This window comes from Eumetopias jubatus, unplaced genomic scaffold, assembly GCF_037043125.1.
Source record: "Eumetopias jubatus isolate StellerSeaLion01/CBP00866 unplaced genomic scaffold, mEumJub1_p1.0 scaffold_1, whole genome shotgun sequence".
NCBI lineage: Eukaryota > Metazoa > Chordata > Mammalia > Carnivora > Otariidae > Eumetopias > Eumetopias jubatus.
Genome location: NW_028274807.1, coordinates 202,207,775 through 202,228,669, shown reverse-complemented (window position 1 = coordinate 202,228,669; position 20,895 = coordinate 202,207,775). Strand labels below are relative to the sequence as shown.

General features: G+C 42.5%; 1 protein-coding gene across 1 annotated transcript; it reads left to right on the top strand.

Moving 5' to 3' along the window:
* Window positions 1–14,467: 14,467 nt before the first annotated feature.
* CCR2 (C-C motif chemokine receptor 2) lies at window positions 14,468–20,470 on the top strand. The gene is made up of 2 exons (XM_088028686.1): window positions 14,468–14,783; window positions 18,398–20,470. Exon 2 carries the CDS (start codon window positions 18,409–18,411, stop codon window positions 19,525–19,527), a length of 1,119 nt encoding a protein of 372 aa, XP_087884812.1. The 5' UTR covers window positions 14,468–14,783; window positions 18,398–18,408; the 3' UTR covers window positions 19,528–20,470.
* Window positions 20,471–20,895: the final 425 nt, after the last annotated feature.

Below are 20,895 nucleotides of genomic sequence, written 5' to 3'. Positions count from 1 at the left end.
ATGGAGATCATCTACATTTGTGGCCATTATCCTATGTTGCCTTGTATTAAAATTTCCCCAGCTCGCCACATTTTCATCCCCTTAAGGACAGCACCTTATCATGACTTATGCATCTTTGGATTTCATTAGCACAGCATCCAACACACTTTAGGTGCTCAGCTAGTATTTGATGAATGAAGGCATAGATTCTATTTCCAGTCATATTTGCATATATTTCAAGTGAACCATTAATTTCTTCTGATAGGGACCTAAAGAATAAATAATGAAGACCAGTGCAAATCATTAACAAATGTAAAGGATGATTTATTGAAAAATTCTACAGGCTGATCATTACATATTGTAATGTCCATCCACCTGACCTTAAAGTCAGCTAAATATTGGCCATGTTAATGAGTAAAAAAGGAAAAGACAGTAAAATATAATGAAAAGTGCCCAGCTAGCCCCGCATCCTCTTGAGAACCGGATAATAAATAAGACCCTATGAGAATACTTTTGAACACTAAAATTCCTGGTTTTCTTGACAGCGAAGCAAGAGCTGAGAGAGAAGTCTGCAGAGCCCTTGCATCTGGCTGCCACACCTTTTGAGAGCAATGGTCTTTCTTCTCTTCTGCTTCCCAAATCACAGTCAAATTGGCTGCCTCTAACCATATGGAAAAGGGAAGCCACATAAAATCCATACAAGGAGAAGGATTCTGGGAAATGTAATCTCTTGTTTCTCTTTTGTACATGCTCCTGTTCAAAAGCCTTTACAATTTTATGTTAGACTTAAACTCCTGAACAAGGCATTATACAGTCCAGTCCCTTCCAACCCCATAAATCTTCACATTATACTTTGTGTTCTGCATTCACTGTCCTTCTTTTAATTCCTTGAAAATGGTTATTTCTGATCCAAATGGCTTAGAAACTTCACTTTACTCTTTGGTTGTATCCTTTCTGCTACAACAATATGGCAGGAGATATATACAGATAGATAGATAGAGATATAATATACAGAATATACCTCCAAAAACACAAATCCAGGCTCTAAAACAAGCATCTCTGGGAACCAGAAGTGGAGCACAAGCCCAGTGTGGTGAGTAGAGCTAAACCACAAGCTTGTTGGGCCCAGATCTGGAAATAAGCAATGCCAGCCAGGAGTGTAGCTTCTAATAGGTAATAGGTACTAAAAGTGTATGCTTGAGATAGGGATTGGAGCCCAGGCTGAGTCTTAAAATCAAAGGTGGAATGAGACTCTATAGCTCCTGACAAAAGGCTCACAGTCATTGCCCAGGCTTTCCTAGGGCTACAGTTGTACAGAGCTGCAGGCTTAAGAAGGCAGGAGGACCAGACATCACCTGGAATCCAGGCACAGAACCAGGCCACCTGCTGTTATACCCCCAATATCCTCTCAGGGCCAATGCTTTGAGTCACCACAAAGGGCCTGGTTCTGGCCTGAGGGACTAGAGGAAGACCACTACAAAGTAGCTGGACAGGGAACGACAAGCATAATGAGGAAGAACAAATATTCTTTTATTCAAAATGAGATTACAAGTCAAAATCCCACAATTCATGAAGAAATCAAGTGGTAATAAAGACAGCCAAGGCTTATCGTTAAAGTCAGAGGCTAGGTTCTAGGACTCCTGAGGGATAGAAACACACCCAAATGTCTGACTCTAACACAAACTACTGTATGCCTTCTAAAGACTCTCCTTCCTTGGGAGCTCCATCTTGCTTAGTAACAAAATTCCGGGCAACGCAATTATAACCAAGCAAAAGATGACTTTTCGCTTCCCATGTTACTAGGAATCACTAAGTCTGGCCGTTGAGAAGTGAACAGAAGCCTTATGTAGGACTTCTGCAAATTCTCCTTAAAAATAAAGGGAGGAGTGCCGTTTATTTCTTCCTCGTTTGCTCTTTCCTGCTGTTCAAATGTGGGCATGGTGGCTGGCTGGGCACACTTTAGGCCACCAAGTGACCTTGAGGATAGAAGGTTTGTGCCAGAATGGGGGAGTTGGGCAGAAAAAGGAGAAGTGATAATAAACCTCACTATTGCTAAGATGGCAGTGTTCCCCACACTGAGCTACAGATTCAACTCAGAGAGTTCAACCTCTGTGAAATTCCAGCTGATGTTCTTGCAGAAAGTGACACACTGATCACAAAAATTGACATGGAAATGCCAGGGACCCAGGACAGTCAAAACAATCTTGAAAAGAAAAATGAACAAACTTGGAAGACTTACACTTACTGACTCAAAGTTACAAAGTTTGGGCCAGGCCATGTTTTCTTAAATATGACACTAAAAACACCAAGATTAAAATTAAATTAATTAAATTAATTAATTAATTAAAATGAAAAACAGCAACATCAAAATTAAAAGGACTTTTGTGCTGCAAAGGACACCGTCAAAAAAGTGAAAAGACAACCCACAGAATGGGAGAAAATACTTGCACATTATGTATCTAATAAGAGACATGTATCCAGGGGTGCCTAGGTGGTGCAGTTGGTTGAGCGTCAGACTCTTGGTTTCAGCTCAGGTCATGATCTCATGGGTCCTGAGATCGAGCCCCATTTTGGGCTCCATGATCAGTGTGGAGTCTGCTTCAGATTCTCTCTCCTTTTGCCCCTCCCCTTGCTCTCTCTCTCTTTCTCTTTCTCAAATAATAAATAAATAAATAATAAATCTTAAAAGAGAGAGAGAGAGAGAGAGATGTATCCAGAATACATAAAGAACACCTACAACTAAATACTAAAAAGATAAGTAACCCAACTGAAACATGGGCCAAGGATATGAATAGGCATTTCTCCGAAGAAGATACAAAAATGCCAATAAACACATGAAAAAATGCCCAACATCATTGTTGGGGAAATGCAAATGGAAACCACAATGAGATGCCAACTCACGCTTACCCAGATGGTTATAATCAAAAACACAGATAACGGCTATTGTGGGCAAGGATGTGGAGAAACAGGAACCCTCATACAGGGCTGGTAGGAATGTAAAGTGTACAGCAGCATCTTTGACAGTGTGGAAGTTCCTCAACAAGGGAGCCATAGGGTTACTATATGAACGAGCAATTCAACTTCTAGATATATATCTAAGAAATCTGACATAAATGATATAACATACAATGTTATATTAATTACTATATTATATAATGTAGTACAAACAATATGATACACATTATATTTATTATTAGCAGTATTATATTAGCAATGAATAAAAAGCCAGAAAAAGGGAAACAAACCAAATATTCAGCAACAAATGAATGAATAAATAAAATGTGGTATATCTATAAAATATGATTTGACCATAAAAGGAATAAAGTACTGATCCATGCTACAACACGGATGAAGCTTGAAAACATGATACGAAGTAAAAGAAGCCAGTCACGGAAGACCATATATTATATGATTCCTTTCATGTGAAGTGTCCAGAATAGACAAATTGACACAGACAGAAATACTGCTAAATATCTAATGAGTGTTCACTGTTGCATTATTTAAATAGTGAAAACCTGGAATCGATTAATATATTCACAAGCAGGAGTTTTTTTAAATTGTGGTTTGTTCATCTGATGGAATATCACATGAAGTAATAGATGTTTCATTTCACCAGATGGAAGCCTTTTGCACCAGGACCATTCCAACCATGGTCTGATTACTGGGCTTCTCCAGTATACATAAAAATTTAAAGTGAACATATTCTTTGATCTAGGACTCCCACTTTTACTAGTTTTCCCAAAAGAGGCATTTATAACTAGTGAGATAAATCTTAAAGTCATAAAGAGGCAGATGATACATGCAGATGATAGAAATTCTTTAAACTTTAAAACACACAAAGCAACACTGTGTCTATAGTAAAATGAAATGAATCACGCATGAGGATGATAAACACCCAATTCAGAGTAGTGTTAATACTGAGAAGAGAAAGAGAGAGAAAGATAAATGGGGACTAGAGGTAAGTATACAAGGTTAACTTCAGTTGTAGCTCTAAATTTTTACTTTTTCAAAATAAAACATGGCAAAATAAGATTTGTTAAAGTTGGGGCGGTAGGTACATGGCTGCTCTCATTTTAAAAATATTTCTGTATATTTGAATATTCCATTTTTTTGTAAAGATTTTATTTATTTATTTGTCAGAGAGAGAGAGAGAGCACAAGCAGGGGGAGCAGCAGGCAGAGGGAGAAGCAGGCTCCCCGCTGAGCAAGGAGACCAATGCAGGATTCGATCCCAGGACCCTGGGATCATGACCCGACCCAAAGGCAGATACTTAATCAACTGAGCCACCCAGCAGTCCCTGAATATTCCATTTTAAAAACAAAACTACAGGGGCACTGAGGTGGCTCAGTCAGTTAAGCATCTGACTCTTGATTTTTGGCTCAAGTCCTGATCTCAGGGTCATGAGATCAAGCCCCGCCTCAAGTCTGCCTGAGAGTCTCTGTCCCTCTTTCTCTGCCCCTCCCCCTACTTGCGCTCTAAATAAATAAGTAAAAAAAAAACTCTTTAAAAAAATAAGAAATAAAAATAAAAACACACATGTAATTTTTTAACTGGCTCTTTTCTGCTTCCTGGTCTTCACCTGCCTGGTGAGGGTATGGCTGGTGAGGTACATGGCTCACCTGGTGAGGTATGGCTCCCTCTGCCTGGATTCTTCATGCAGTGGTTAAGAGCAGGATCTTGAGGGTGTTAAGGAGGGCACATATTGAATGGAGCACTGGGTGTTATACGCAAACAATGAATCATGGAACGCTACATCAAAAACTAATAATGTAATGTATATGATGACTAACATAACATAATAAAATAAAAAAAATAAATTAAAAAAAGGAGCAGGATGTTGAGGCACACTGCCCGGGCTGGAGTCCCAGTGCTAAGTTGACTTAGGAAGATAGCCTTAATCTCATTGCTTCAGTTTTTCTTCTGAAAATTGAGTATAATAATAGCATTGAGCTCATAGGGTTGTTACAAGGATTAAATGTGACCCCTACGTGGAGAGCACTAGAACAGTGCCTATAAGCACTTAATAAAAATCTACCATTACCACCATCATCATCAATATCACCATTTTTACGAAATCTCTTTGTCGGTAAACTCCTATTTACCCTCCATATTTTAAAGATCAGTTAAAATATTACTTCTCAAAGAAGTTTACCCTGGCTCTCCATTATAAATTAGATTTCATAAGAACCTGTTTGTTTTTGTCCATACACTTATTAAAATCTGTATTTTGTATTTATATGTTTTTATTTACTTAACATCTGCTTACCACACATGGACACAAAATTTCTTGAGATATGTTTGATTCATCTTTTTATGTACATGGTCCAGTCTAGGGTGGACAAGGAATATAAAATGATATAGATTCTGAGTATTTATTTATTGAATGAATGGGTGAACTATTTTATCATTTGAACAGTATGCAGCCATTAAAATTATGTTTGTAAAGAATTTACAATATGGAAAAAGTTTTGGCTTGCTTAGTGGAAAAATGAAAAGGTACAAAAGTATATATAAGATGTGACTATAATACCATATAAATAACACCAAAAACAAACCTATACACTGGGGGACAACAAGGGAGGTGCACATTCACAATGTTGTACAACCACCTCGATCTACTTCCAAAACATTTCACCGTCCCAAAATAAAACCCTGTACTCACTGGGTTGTTACTCCTCATTCTCCCCTCCCCAGCACCAAAAACCACCAATTTGCTTTCTGTTTCTATGGATTTACCTATTTACCCATATCTATTCTGGATATTCCTTCTAAATAGAGTCACACATATGTGGCTTTTTCTGTCTGGTTGCCTTCCCTTAGCATGATGTCCTTAAGGCTCATCCATATCATACCATGTATTAATACTTCATTCCTTTTTATGGATAACTGTATGTATAGATGCATTTATTTATCCGTTCATCGGTTGATGAACATTTGGGTTGTTTCTGTCTTTTGGTTATTCAGAACAAGTAATGCTCTGAACATTTGTGTAGCAGTATTTGATTACCGGTTTTCAGTTTTGGGGGGATATACATCTAGGACTAGAATTGCAAGATCATGTGATAATTCTATGTTTAATACTTTTTAGGAACTGTCACAGTTTTCCAAATCTGATGCGCCATTATACAGTCCCACCAAGCAACTTAAGAGAGTTCCAGTTTCTCCACAGCCTCACCAACGCTTGTTATTTCCTTTTTTTAAAAACAAACAAACAAACAACTATACCCTTCTTAGTAGGTAGGAACCCTTCTATACCTAACGGGTGTCTCATTGTGGTTTTGATTTTCAATTCTCTGCTGACTAATGATGTTGAGCACCTTTTCATGTGCTTACTGGCCATTTGTACATCTTCTCTGGCAAAACATGTCTTTGAGTGCTTTGCCCATTTTTAAATTGGGTCGTTTGCCTTTTTGTTCTTGAGCTATAGGCATTCTTTATACTTTCCAGAAACTAGACGCTTAGCAGATACATGATTTGCAAATATTTCCTCTCATCTTACAGGTTGTTTTTTCGCTTTACTGGTAATATCTTTAATGCACAAAAATTTTTAATTTTGATGAAGTTCAATTTACCTATTTTTTGTTGTTGCCACTCATGCTTTGGCTGTCTAAGAATTCATTCAAAATCAGAGGACATAAAGATTCACCTCTACATTGTCTTCTAAGAATTTTATTGTTTTAAGCTTTTATATTTACATCGTTGATCCACTTTGAGTTCACTTTTTTATATGATGTGAGGAAGGGATCTAACTTCAGTCTTTTGCATGTGGATATCTAGTTGTTCCAACATCATTGGTTGAAGAGAATGTTCTTTCTCCAATTAGTGGTCTTGGCACCCTTACTGAGAATTAATTTGCAGTAGATGTAGGAGTTTATTTCTGGACTCTCAGTTGTATTCCACTGATCTATAGGTCTATCCTTATGCCAGTGCCACACTGTTTTAGTTAATGTAGCTTTGTAGTATGTTTTGAAATCGGGAAGCTGTAGTCCTCCAAAGTTGTTTTTTGTTTTTTGTTTTTGTTTTTGTTTTTTTGCTATTCAGGGCTCCTTGCAATTCCATACGGATTTGAGGATCGGCTTTTCTCTTTTTGCAAAGGCCACTGGAATTTTGATAGGAATTGCATTATATCTTTTAGATAGCTTTGGGACCTACTGCCATCTCAACAATGTTGAGTGTTACAATCCATGAACATGCACTGTCCTTCTATTTGTTTAAGCCTTCTTTAATTTCTTTCTGCAATGTTTTATGGTTTCAGTGTACAAGTATTGCACTTCCTTGGTTAAATTTATTTCCAGGTATTTTATTCTTTTTGATGTTATTGTAAATGGAATTGTTTTCTTAATTTCCTTTTCAGATTGTTCACTGGTGGTATATAAAAACACAACAGATTTTTGTGCATTGATTTTATTTTCTGCAATTTTGCTGAATTTGTTAATTGTTTCTAGGAGGTTTTTTGTGGATCCCTTAGGATTTTCTATGTATAGGATCATGTCATCTGTGAATAGAGAGTTTTACCTCTTCCATTCCAATTTGAGTGCCTTTTATTTCCTTTTCTTTCCCGATTGCTTTGACTAGAACTTACAGTATAGTGCTGAATAGCAGTGGTGAAAGTGGGCACCCTTGTCTTGTTCCTGATCTTAGAGGGGAGGTTTTTAGTCTCTTACCGTTGAGTCTGATGCTAGCTGAGGGGTTTCACAAATCTTTTATCATGTTGAGGCAATTTTCTCATATTCCTACTTTTTTGAGCATTTTCATTATGGAAGGGTGTTGAATTTTGTCAAAAGCTTTTTCTGTGTCAATTGAGATGATTGTATTTTTCTTCTTCATTCTGTTATTGTTGTGTATGACATTGGCTGATTTTTCCTGTATTGAACTGCCCTTGCATTCTTTGGATAAATCCTACATGGCCATGGAGTATAATTCTTTTAATGTGCTATTGGATTCAGCTTACTAGTATTTTGTTGAGAGTTTTGCATCTATTTTCATAGAGGATACTGGTCTTTGTCTAGCTTTGCTATCATGGCAATTCTTGCTTCATAGAATGTGTTAGGAAATGTCCCCTCCTCTTCTATTTATGGGAAGAGTTTGAGAAAGACTGATGTTAATTTTTCTTTTAATGTTTGGTAGGAGTCACCAGTGAAGCCACCCAGTCCTGGGCATTTATCTGTTGGGAGATTTTTTTATTTCTGATTTAATCTGTTTATTTTTTATAGAACTTTTAAGATTTTCTGTTTCTTATTGAGTCACTTTTTGGTAATTTATGTGTTTCTAGGAATTTGTCTATTTCATTCCATTTGTCCATGTTATTGAATTTGTTAGTGGACATTGTATATAATATTCTCTTATAATCTTTTTTGTTTCTGTAAATTCACTAGTAATCAATTACATCTGATTTTAGTTATTTATGTCTTTTCTTTTTTTCATAGTCAGCATAGAGGTTTGTCAACCTTCTTGATCTTTTCAAAGAACCAACTTTTGCTTTCAGCATGCACTACTTTAAAAATATATATATAATATATATGGTATGTTATGTATATAATACATACTATATTTTTAAATGTATATATATCTGAGTTGCATTACAAATTATTTGTCCTCCCCAAACTTGTCCTTTCCCCACCACCAAGTATTTATGTTTCCTGCAAAGCCAACAGCAATTGGGCACATCTTCAACTACCCATACTTGGGAAGGGTTTCTCTATCTTCTATCACCCACCACCCACTCAAGGTGAGGCCTCAGTCATACCTTCCAATCAGAATCTCTGCCACATCCCGATTTGTGGGTTTCTTCTCATGCCACCAGAATCTGCAAAGACCACTATTTGAGTTCTTTTCAGGTGGCTACAGCATTGTACCTCTCCCTGAGACACCTCAGAAGCCACACTCAAATGATGTCAGAGGTGGAAGAAGAGTAGCTATGGCCCCTAATGCCATGTCTGAAACCTCATCCTGTAGGCGGTCACCCCATCCTCCTCCTATTCACCACGCCTTGGGGGAGGGCAGGTGATAGTGTTGACAGCAAATTCTAGCTTCTGATTCCCCAGAACCAGCCCCCCACCCACTTCTGCCATGTCTTAGGGGTCTCTAAAAATGTCTTTCAAGTACTGTGTCCTGACCCATCCCCAGCCATGGCTTCCTCCCTAGAGCAGGTCACCTCTGAGGCGAAGGTCTGAGTCTAGTCACAGAGTAGGTCAAAACATCTGGGCTGTAGAAGAACGCGAGATTATCTCCCTACTACAGGGTTCAAACAACATCCTCTTAAGTCACTTGAGAGGGTTTTTTAACGCGTGGATGTATTAAAGATCTTGACTTCACCTTTATCTCCCAAAGTTGATTTGGTCTCAAAGAACGGAAACATCTCACCTACTACCTTTACACTCTCAGTTAATAGAGACTTAAATTATCTGTTTTTTAATGACATTTTTATTTATTTATTTTTTTCATCACATATCTTTGTCTGCTCTTGGTTCACTGGAGATGGTGGTGAACATGGAGGAGGAGAGAGAAGTTCATGCTTATCTTCTGTCACTGGACACTTTCCCTTCCCAAAAACTATTTGCAGTTTCTGGGCTTTCTTGCTGTTGTGTTACTTTGTCACTTGGGACAATAGTGGAAATAATTTGTATTCTTTTTATTACGGAAACATGACCAGAGCATGTAGGAATGTATAACTGGGTTCTTTCTGTGGGTACCATATTAGTCCAGATCAATGTTTTTAACCAAAACTGAAGATGTAAAATCCTAGAACTCACTAATCTATTTTAGTAGGTCACAGGAAGCATGCAAACCATAGAAGCCACAATCAACCAAAGCATCTGTGTTGAAAAAAAGGCAAGAATGTATCTTCTGAAGGTGTCAACTGAACAAATCCATCACAGATAAGTAAGGGAGTTAGTCACAAGGAGAGTCATCAATGTAACCTGAGGCTGTTGATAAACATTTCCTGTCTTCTTGCCCTGGCAGAAATTCTTTCCAGCCACAGGTTTCCCCATGTTTTCATTTAGCTGAATATTGGCATCCGTGCAAGGGGAGAGCGGTTCTTAGAACAAACCTAACTTTCAGCATCAACGATCTAACCCTCAACTCACTGCTGACCTTCAGAGTACAGATAAACAAGAATCTTAACCTTCTCATGGCCAGTGTTGGTCTCGTTCTTCCCTCTTCATTCAGGGAGTGTGATCCGTTTTTGTTTTATTTGCTTATAGAACTAAGTGTCCCCTCATCCCTGCCCCAGGTCACCTTGAGGTGACCGCAGCCATGCCCACTATTGAGATAGGAGGCTGGTGACACACTTTCCCCCAAGTCTGCTCAAGAGGCCGTACCTTTCTTCCCCCACTGAGAATTTCAGAACCCATGAACCCAGTGCCAACAGGTGAACATGAGGCTCTCAAATTGCTGGAAAAGCATCATTCCTAACTCTCTCCACGTGCATAAAGAATCTTAAGGTGTACGTACCCTGGTTCCCACTCTTCTGACTATCTGCATGGACCAGGTGAGAACATAGTGACCAAAAAAAAAAGTTTGACTTGATAGCTGAGTGACTGATTAGTCATGCTCCCCCAGATCCACTCTGATTTCCAGGATCCCAGAGGATAAATTCTTCTACTGGCTACATCCCCTGTACCCCCGCTGTTCCCTCTTCCTGTTGGGTTCAGGCACTGACAGAAGGTCGGAGGACTTCTGTTCCTGCTCTCCTCCTGCCCTGCAGAAGTTCTAGCAGCAGCTGTATCCTTCTACCTTCAGCTCTCAACAGGGCTCAGGTGATACTTATTGGTTTGATCCTTCAAGCAGCCCACTAGTCTCTGGACACCTCACCCACCTGTTGGTTCTCTTAACCCTGCCTACCCTTCTATACATACACTCAGCCTTACACTGTGTCTTCAAAACAGATGGCCGGGTGTGCCATCTGTTCCCTGTGCCAGAGATAAGCCAAACATTCAAATCCTGGCTCTGCCACCCCTTATCTCTGTGCCTCTCTGTTTATAAAATCACAGAGCTGGAGTCAGTGATGTCTAGTGTGAAGACAGAAATCAACAAGGGCAAAATTCTAGGGTCTTGACCTTCCCCATCCCAGATTGACTCAAAGGAACCAGCAGCATGATGCCAGAGTCAAGACATTCCATAAGTGGGCACAGACCCAGCATCCCTGGGTGGGTAAGACCAGTTTTACTATTGAAATCTCAGAAAGACCCTTCTGATCCTCACTCAGAGACCACATGGGGAAACAACTGGGAAACTTTTCATGTTCCTGATCAAGCAAGAAGCTATCTTCTAAGGAAAAATCTGAGGCCCTTCTTGCTTCACACAAAAACCAGGTCTTATGCAGGATACCTGGCTACAACAAATAGAAATCCAGAAAGGACCCCTGGATTGCACTGAGTGTTTTATTGTTGTTGTTGTTAGCTACTATTAGCTATCTGTTGAGTGCCTAGTTCATACCTGAGGCTGTACTAGCTGCTTTGAATCCATTTAAACCCCACAGACCCCAGAGGCCTTATTATTCCTATGTTATAGTTGGGGAAATCAAAGCTTAGACATTTGCCAAGGCCACAGCATAAGGTTCCTGACCCGAGACCTGCTGAATTCTAGAAAGTGCCTGGAGCCAACTCAGGTGACTCAATTTTCCCTGTGGAACCTGAGGAATATTCCTAAGTGTAGTTGCCTCAATTGCAGGATTTGTGCTGTTAACGATGATTTATGTTTTTCTTTTCTTTTTTTTGTGGTAAAACAAACATAATGTGTATTATGTTTATATAACATAAAATCTTACCATTTTAACCATTTTTAAGTGTACACTTCGATGGCGTTAAACGCATTTGTAATGTTGCCAACCATTACCACCGTCCATCTCCAGAACTCCTTTCATCTTGTAAAGCTGAAACTCTGTACCTATTAGCACTTATTAATCCCTCACGCCAGCACCTGGCAACCACCATTCTATTTCCTGTCTCGATGATTTTCTTTCTCTTCCACATGTAAGTGGAATCATCCAGTCTTTTGTGACTGGCTTATTTCACTCAGCATAACGTCCTCAAGGTTCTTCTGTGTTGTAGCAGGTGTCAGAATCTCCTTCATAAGACTGAATAATATTCCATTGTATGCATATACCACAGTTTGCTCATCTATTCATCCATGGGTGGACAGCTGGATTTCTTCCATGTTTAAGCTATTGTGAATAATATGATGGCTATGAACATGGGTGTATAAATATCTCTTTAAGACTCTGCTTTCAGTTCTTTCGAGTATACAACCAGAGTAGAATTGTTGGATCACACAGGAATTCTATTTTTATGTTTTTGGGGAACCACCATACTGTTTTGCACAGTGGCTGTACCATTTTACATTTCCACAAGAGCACACAAGAGTTTCAGTGTCTCCACATCCTTACCAACACTTGTTAGTCTCTGTTTTTTGGATAGTAGCCATTTTAATGGCTGTGCGGTGGTATCTCATTGTAGTGTTGATTTTCATTTCCCTAATGATCACTGGTGTTGACCGTAACATGTGCTTATTAGCCATGCTTATATCTTCTTTGAAGAAATGTCTATTCAAGGCAAGTCTTTTGCCTAGTTTTGAATTGAGTTTTGTTTAGTTGTTGAGTTTCCGAATTTATCTATCTAGTTTCAATACGGCATCTTCTGAAAAATGTCCTAGATATATTTGAGAAGAATGTGTGTGCTATTCTTGGGTAGAGTATCTCATATCTCTCTGTCAGATCCAGGTGGCTTATTGTGCTGTTCAAGCCCTCCGCTTCCCTACTTATCTTTCATCTGGTTGTCCAAAATGCACCATTTTGCATTCCCTTATCAAGAACGGGGTGTTGAAATATCCAACTCTTATTGTGCAGCTGTCTTTTTTCCCCCTTCACTCCTGTCAGTTTTTGCTTCATATATTTGGATGATCTTGTCATTAGGTGTAAATGTTTGTAGTCATTGTATTTTCTGGCTGTATTAAACCCTTTATTAATATATAATATCTGTCTGTGTCTCTTGTAATCTTTTTCAATTTAAAGTCTATTCTGTCTGATATTAGTATAGTCATCTCTGCTCTCTTTTGTTTCACATCTTTTAGTTAATATTTTCTTCATCCTTCACTTTCAGTATATTTGTGTGTTTGGATCAAAAATGAGTCTCTTGTTGATAACACACATTAGAACATGTTTGTTTTGTTTTGTTATTCGTTCTACCATTCTCTATCTTTTGTTTATTTTTTAAATTTTTTTAAATTTTACTATGTTATGTTAGTCACCATACAATACATCATTAGTTTTTGATGTGGTGAGCCAGGATCCATTGTTTTCGTATAACACCCAGTGCTCCATATTTAATGCATTTACATTTAAAGTAATTACTGATAAGGAGGGACTTAATTCTGTCATTTTGTCATTTTTTTCTATGTGCATGCTTATGGCTTTTTTGTCCCTCATTTCCTGCACTACTGTCTTCTTTTGTGTTTTATTATTATTTTTTGTAATAAAATGCTTAAATTCCCTTTTATTTCCTTTTGTGTGTGTTCTAAAGCTATTTTCTTTGTGGTTACCATGGTGATAGCATAGTTAGAACATTCTAATTTAAATTTATACCAGCTTAATGTCACCCAGCTTAAAAACACACAAACTCTGCTCTTTTATGGCTCTGTTCTCTCCCCTTTGGGTTGCTGGTGTCACAGAAATGCCTCTATACATCATGTGCCAAGAGGAGGCTGTGGGGGATGGGTAGCTGCTACAGTGCCAAAAGCTAAAATCGACGAAAGTTAACTGCAACTGATCATTCAAGCCTCCTCCTGACAGTTGCAGGTCTTCAGTAGATTCCAGAGTTCCAGAATAGTTAGATAAGACAGATTCTGTCAGTGCAATTGTTGTCTGGGTGGGGAGAGAGATTTCTTCTGGTGCTTCCTATGCCACCATCCTCCCAGAATGTCTGTGGTGTTTTCTTTTAGAAAAACTTCTTTCTGGGGCGCCTGAGTGGCTCAGTCCTTAAGCAGCTGCCTTTGGCTCAGGTCATGATCCCGGGGTCCTGGGATCGAGCCCTGCATCGGGCTCCCTGCTCAGCAGGGAGCCTGCTTCTCCCTCTCCCACTCCCCCTGCTTGTGTTCCCTCTCTCGCCGTCTCTCTCTCTGTCAAATAAATAAATAAAATCTTTAGAAAAAAAAAAAAGAAAAACTTCTTTCTGAGGAGTGGGACCTAAAATAACTGAGGCCCTTATCGCTAAGGACATCTCTGATACAAGAGACCATTTTACATTCCCTTTTCAATAAAAATCTCCACCTAAAAAAAATTTCCAACCAGATCCCAAATCCACAATGTCACCGGTGTGCATGGTCACATAAAACTCATTCTGTTTTCTCCACCATCAGCAACAGCCCCACTGTTAGCATTTAGCCTCTGGAAAATTAAGTTCTGTTGTGCTCATTTCATGCAAATTATCACTGGCAGAAGAGAGAGGAAGATTTCCAGATATAGAGACCCACAAGATAAAGAAGCCCAGAGTCGTTAGACAGAGGAGCCGATGTACAGGGTACGCCTGACTCACACTCACGGTTGCATAAGTAAGATTTCAAAATGAATATTACTCTGGAGACCTCAACCTAGTGTACAATGTTCCTGGCTGGAAAAGAAGAACTGTATCATTCTTTTTTTTTTTTTTTTTCAAATCTGTACCATTACTTGCCGTTGTATCTCCGCCTTCTTCTGCAGGAAACATTATTTCCTACTTCTGCACACCAAGTTTCTACCTTCAGATCTCTTTGGTTCAGTTGCTGAGAAGCCAGACCCTCTAGTGCCACTTGGGAGAAGCCATCCACTGGTGAGTTGTGGGTGCTTTTTCCATTACTTTATGAATCACAGGCTCAAAGCATCCCAACACTGGAGATGCAGGGACTGGCAACACCCTGAAGGTTGCATAGCTCAGGACCTTGGGGGATGGTGTTGGGGGAGAAAAGGCTGGAGGGTGGTGTCTGCACCAGAAATGTTGGAGAGGCCCGGATGACAGTGAACAAGTGCAGAGCAGGGTGAGACCACCCCGTGGGGCTCAGGTGAGAGGACAGTGCGCTGAAGAGGGCAGCCACAAAAGTGAGGACATTCAGGCTTCTCAGCTGCTGCTTCTCTCACTCTGCCCCTCCCAGCCCCCTGGGGCTTTAAAGAGCTGGAACTTTCCATCCCAAATATTCCCCCTCCCCCCTTCATAGTCCATCTATGCGATGGTCCAAGCCCTGAACCAAAATTGGTCTCTTTCCTCAATTCAGAAGGCCCATGGGGGCTGAAGTGAGGAACCTGTTTTTCTGAGAGTCAGCTTTTAATCGACTCAGGATGCGTCCTGACACTTGAAAGTGACACCTTGCCAGTCTGTTGTGTCAGGAGCTAGGTGTGCTGGAGTGACTGGGGAGGAGTCGTGGAGGAGGAGGTGGCTGGTAGATGAGAAGCCAGCGCAGGTAAACAACAACGTGGAGAGAACACACGGTGGAAGTGGTCAGGGCGATTGGCCCCCTCGAGCGCTACCCTTTCCCTTGATCTGAATCACCCGAGGGTCCGGGCTGTGCATGTCTGACTGACAGACTTCCTGTGTGATACCGAAGCCCAGCATTTGAGAACCACGGATCGAGTCCACACTTTCCCATCCAGATGAGGAGGCCAGCCCTGTGGTTGGTTATAGAACAGCTCAGAGGGTGTGCTGCACTTAATGGGCTGTGTGCAAGGATCCCCAATATCTTAGTTTTTATACGGTCTCCCACGGGATTGCCTGGGAGGCTAGTCCACAGTGGGGCATTGTGTTTCTCAGCAGCTTGCAGCCTCCTGGTTCTCTGTCATTCACTTACAGAAATGATATTTATTTAACAGACTCTAAGTGCCAGATCAGGCTCTGGGGCACCAAGATACTTCATTGCAAGACAAAGTTCTTGGCCCTTGTGGAGCTTATTTTCGTGTGTGTGTGTGTGTGTATGTGTGTGCACGTGCGCACATGTGCCCACTTCTGCATGCATAGGTGGGGCATTTTCATATTGGTGAATGTGTGGCTTTTAAGTCTAAATGCCAAAGAAGTTCAAGGCATGGAAGCATACCTAGAAAATTGTTACCTATTCTATATCCATCTCTGCTCTGCCAGCCTGGAGACAGGAGCTCCTGAGGTCTTTTGTAACGGAATAGCCCCAGGTTCAAAATCCAGCTCAGTTATTACTTGTTTTGTAAATTTGGGAAAGTCATTTAACTTGTCCAGGCTGAAATTTTGAATTTCTTCACTTGTATAATGTATAAATACTTGCTCACAAAATTTTTGCAAATATTAAACTAATGCATGCAAAGTATTTAGCACAGCACCTGGAACTTAAGGAGCACTCAATTAATGATCATAGATGTGATTCTTTAGGTGGATACATTTTTCCCCCAGAGCTTGATTAGAAGTCTTTCTTAGTTGCAGCAGATTTCCAAGAATCTGGCTTAGTGAAATGAAAGATCTATGAGATGTGTCAATCAGAAGAGAAATTGAAGAATAAGGTGTGTACAAAGATAAAAACCAATTCACAGTCACTACCAGGAAAGAAAAAAAAAAGAATATTCTTGAGACTCAAGCCTAATGATGTTAGATGTTATACTCAGGATAAAGACTTTTCATGCATTCCCTTAATGAACATTTATTGGTGCCTCCTTTAGCCGGATGCTATATCATAAGAGCTGGAAACAGAAACATGATTGGACTTCAAAGGGCACACAGTGTATTGGAGATCGTGTGATAAGGGCTTGTTTAGAGGCATGCATGGTGTTATGAGATGATTGGAGTGATTGATTAGAGGAGGCAGGTTTGGCTTCACAGAGAAGGGGAATTTGAACAAGAGGTACTGGCGGATGACTTGGAGCTCACCAGGCATTTTAGGCAGAGGGGCAAGCTTATGCAAAACCACTGAAGCAGGTGAGTTTGCAGGAAAATGGACGGAAGACGGATGGGGTGGGGGCACAAGACCTGGGGTTTGAGAAGTGACTGGAGACGAAGCTGGGAAGACATGAGCGTAGAAAAGACTGACGAGTGGTCTGGGCATTGCCTTTGAGGTCCTGCCACATACAAGGTGTGGGACCACTGTGGTTTTCAGCTGAGAAGCGCACGATCCCATTGCAGTGTTGGGGAAGACAGGTTGAAAAGGAACATGGTCAGGAATAAGCCGTGAGCAAGGCAAGACCACAGCAAAGATGGAAGTGGGGAGGGTCTAAGGCAAGACAGTGGCAGCCGACAGAGGTGCAGAGGGGCTGAACCGGGAGGTGTTTATGAGGTAGAATCCACATGACAATGATAATGACAGCAGTAGTAGAACTGAGTATGGCTCACGGTAGGTGCTCAGTGGATGCTGGTTAAATGGGTAAACCCACGGAGAGCTATGCAGGAGGCAATGGGAAATCCAACTCTGAGATGTAGGGGTTGAAAGGTGAGACTGGAAGGCAAAGCCTTGAGATGTATTGACATTCAGGGTGCCTAGAACCCTGCGATTAGACAGCACGACTCAGCAAGAACCTGGGGGTGAGAATAAAGAGGTAGCAGGTAAAGAGGCGGCAGCTAAGGATGGTGCCTGGGGGTTCTCACGGGGTGGGCAGGGGAAGGAGACACCAACGAAGAAAATGAATGAGGCACAAGGCAGGCACTAACCTCCCAGAAGGCAAATGAGTTTTAAATGGAAGAACTTAGCAGAAGGATCCAATGCTCATCGAGGATGAAGCTGAAGCAGACCCAGGGCATTTAGTAGTTGGGTTGCCATGGCAACCTTGCCCAGGAAGCTTTGGCAGGGAGGTGGAGGCTGAGAGTTGAGAGTTAGTTAGAAGGCGTTCGGCTGCAAGTAACAGAACGTGGAACTCACGGTAGCTTAAAAACAAGGGCTTATTTTTTTCCAATCACAAGACGTCAGAGGATGAGCAGTCCAAGGCTGGGCTTACGACTTGGTGGCGCTGGGACTCGGCCTCGTTTTGCTCCGTTCTCTGAGTCTTTTGTTCAGGGTCCCAAACACCAAGCCCTCACAAGACAAGCTCCGACAGCAGACGGGGCAGGCCCGGGTTTCTGCTGCATCTCTCCTGTAGGAGAAGAGCATTCCCAGAGGCCCCCCTCACAGAATGCCCTTCCTCATTGTCCTCTGGGAATGGGTCACTGGCCCGTGTGCCCCCCGGAGAGGAGGTAGAGCAGCAAGTGTGCTGTGCGGGGAATTATACCATGCGAGTTGGGTCCTCCGGGAAGGCCTGGGGTGTTGAGAAATGGCTGGTGGGGAGACAGCTAGCGTCTGCTCCCAGGAATAAAGGGAAGTGATCAGCCAACATGAGAGCTTTCCAGGACACGGCCGTGAAGCAGAGACAAAGACCAGGCCGTCGCTGACATGGAGTGAGGATATTTTTAAGCTTGGGGATGGCAGCGGTTATGTGGCGTGTTATCATTTCGTTCTCTGATTACAGGACGGAGAAAGATGGGTGCCAATGGCACGTTTCCCCAGGTCAGCCACGACATGCTGTCCACATCGCTTTCTCTGTTTACAACCAATAGCCAGGGCAGCGATGAAGAACCCACCACCATTTATGACTATGATTACAGCGAGCCCTGTCAGAAGACCAACGTGAGACAGATCGCAGCCAGGCTCCTGCCTCCACTCTACTCGCTGGTGTTCATCTTCGGTTTCGTGGGCAACATGCTGGTCATCCTCATCCTCATCAACTGCAAGAAGCTGAAGAGCATGACGGACATCTACCTGCTCAATTTGGCCATCTCCGACCTGCTCTTCCTTCTCACCATCCCGTTCTGGGCCCACTACGCCATACATGGGTGGTTCTTGGGGGAGGTGATGTGTAAGTCATTCACCGGGCTGTATCACATTGGGTATTTTGGTGGAAACTTCTTCACCATCCTCCTGACCATTGACAGGTACCTGGCGATCGTCCACGCCGTGTTTGCGTTAAAGGCCAGGACAGTCACCTTTGGGGTGTTGACAAGCGGGGTCACCTGGGTGGTGTCCGTGTTCCCCTCTCTCCCTGGGATCATCTTCGCGAGAGTGGAAAAGGAAGATTTTACGTCCTGCAGTTCTCACTTTCCAAAAACATGGATGAGTTTCCATACAATAATGAGGAGCATCTTGGGCCTGGTCCTGCCCCTGCTCATCATGGTCATCTGCTATTCGGCCATCCTCAAGACCCTGCTCCGGTGCCGAAACGAAAAGAAGAAGCACAAGGCCGTGAGGCTCATTTTCGTGATCATCATTGTTTACTTTCTTTTCTGGGCTCCCAACAACATCGTGCTTCTCCTGAGCACCTTCCAGGAGTCCTTTAACATGAGCAACTGTCACAGCACCAGTCAGCTAGACCAGATCATGCAGGTGACGGAGACCCTTGGGATGACGCACTGTTGTGTCAACCCCATCATCTACGCCTTCGTCGGGGAGAAGTTCAGAAGGTATCTCTCCACATTCTTCCGAAAGCACATCACCAAACACCTCTGCAAACAGTGTCCAGTCTTCTATGGGGAGACCGCGGACCGAGTGAGTTCCACATACACACCTTCCACAGGGGAGCAGGAGGTCTCGGTTGGCTTGTAAATGAGCAGCAGTTTGCTTCTTACTTTTAAGAGGGGACACCAATCTGTATGTGATAATAAAGCCTCAAGGGTCTGTTGCAGAAGGGAGGCCTGTGAGCCTCTGAGGCAAGAACACGCTCAGGAACCTCAGGGTTGTGCACGCCAAGACAGATTTTGTCCCTCCCTGCATGACCAAGGGGCGCTCAGGGGATAGTCTAGAACAACTGTGGGTAGAGACTGTGACTTCTCCAATGAGGTCCTCCCAGTTCCTGGAAAACACCACACCTGGAAAATGCTTATGTGCTTCTCCCAGCCTTCACCTTCTCTTCACTGGCTCTGCAATGCTATCCCTTTAGTCAGGGGCCCAGCTGGAGGTGGGAGGGGGGCAAGTGGACGTGGGTTGATGGCGTGAGGGCGCGTGGGGGCAGGGTTGAGTGCCAGGAGGTGTGGGCATGGCTGAGCCTTGGTGAGGAGGATGGGAAGGGCTTCGTTGGTCCAGCCAGACAGCAGTGCCGCCCCCAGGCCCTGCCTCCCACCCATATTAACCTGGAAGGCCCCACCTGCTCAGGGAGAGCCTGGGAACCGCAAGAACCCTCCAAGAGCTTCGTTTGGGTCCGATCATCCTCTTCTGTGTGAGTACATGATGCATTTTTGCTTTGTTGCCATTTATCTATGACAACGACACAGCCTACTTTTGCAATCTATTAAATATCATGCCCCATTTTTCACATGCGTCATAAGCCACATGCCCCTATGTAAAAATGTATGAAAGTGTTTGTTTATAAAATCTGTGTAGTCTATAATGAGATGAAAAATAAAAGCTCTAGTTTGGGCTGTGCAGGGAAAGGGGTGGTTTGCAGGTAGTGATGGGGAGAAGTTGTGAAGGCGGATGACTTCCTGCATCAGGAAGGCGGGAGCTGTAGCAAGAGTTCTGGAGGCTGTGTGAGCACACGCCCCGCCATCCCCGCCCCCCCCCCCCCCCCCCCCCCCGCCAGCAGCAATGTTTCCAGAATCGGCTAGGAGGAGAGGCCAGGAAGGATGCGTCTGAACCCGTAGAGGCCTCAGGTCTTTGAATCTGACTGTGTTTATCTTCTTGTTACCTGTCCCTGCTGCCCTGGCCCCATCTGCCCCCCCCACCCCCTGAGATTTCATCACAACACTCTTGCCCGAAGGACTGCCCTGCCCCAGAGCCAGCTCGCGGAGGTCCAGGAGAGTAGCTTTGGGGAGTAGAAAACGGTGCAGCCAGAACCCCTCCGTGGGCCCGGGAGAGGGGGAGAAACCGGTGGGGGCCCTGGGGTGTGTCGCCGGGGCAGAGAAGGAGCCGGCAAAGATGACAGAGGCCCCCACCTTGGAAGTCATACCCTAGCCTGTGAATCTTGGGGTCTAACGG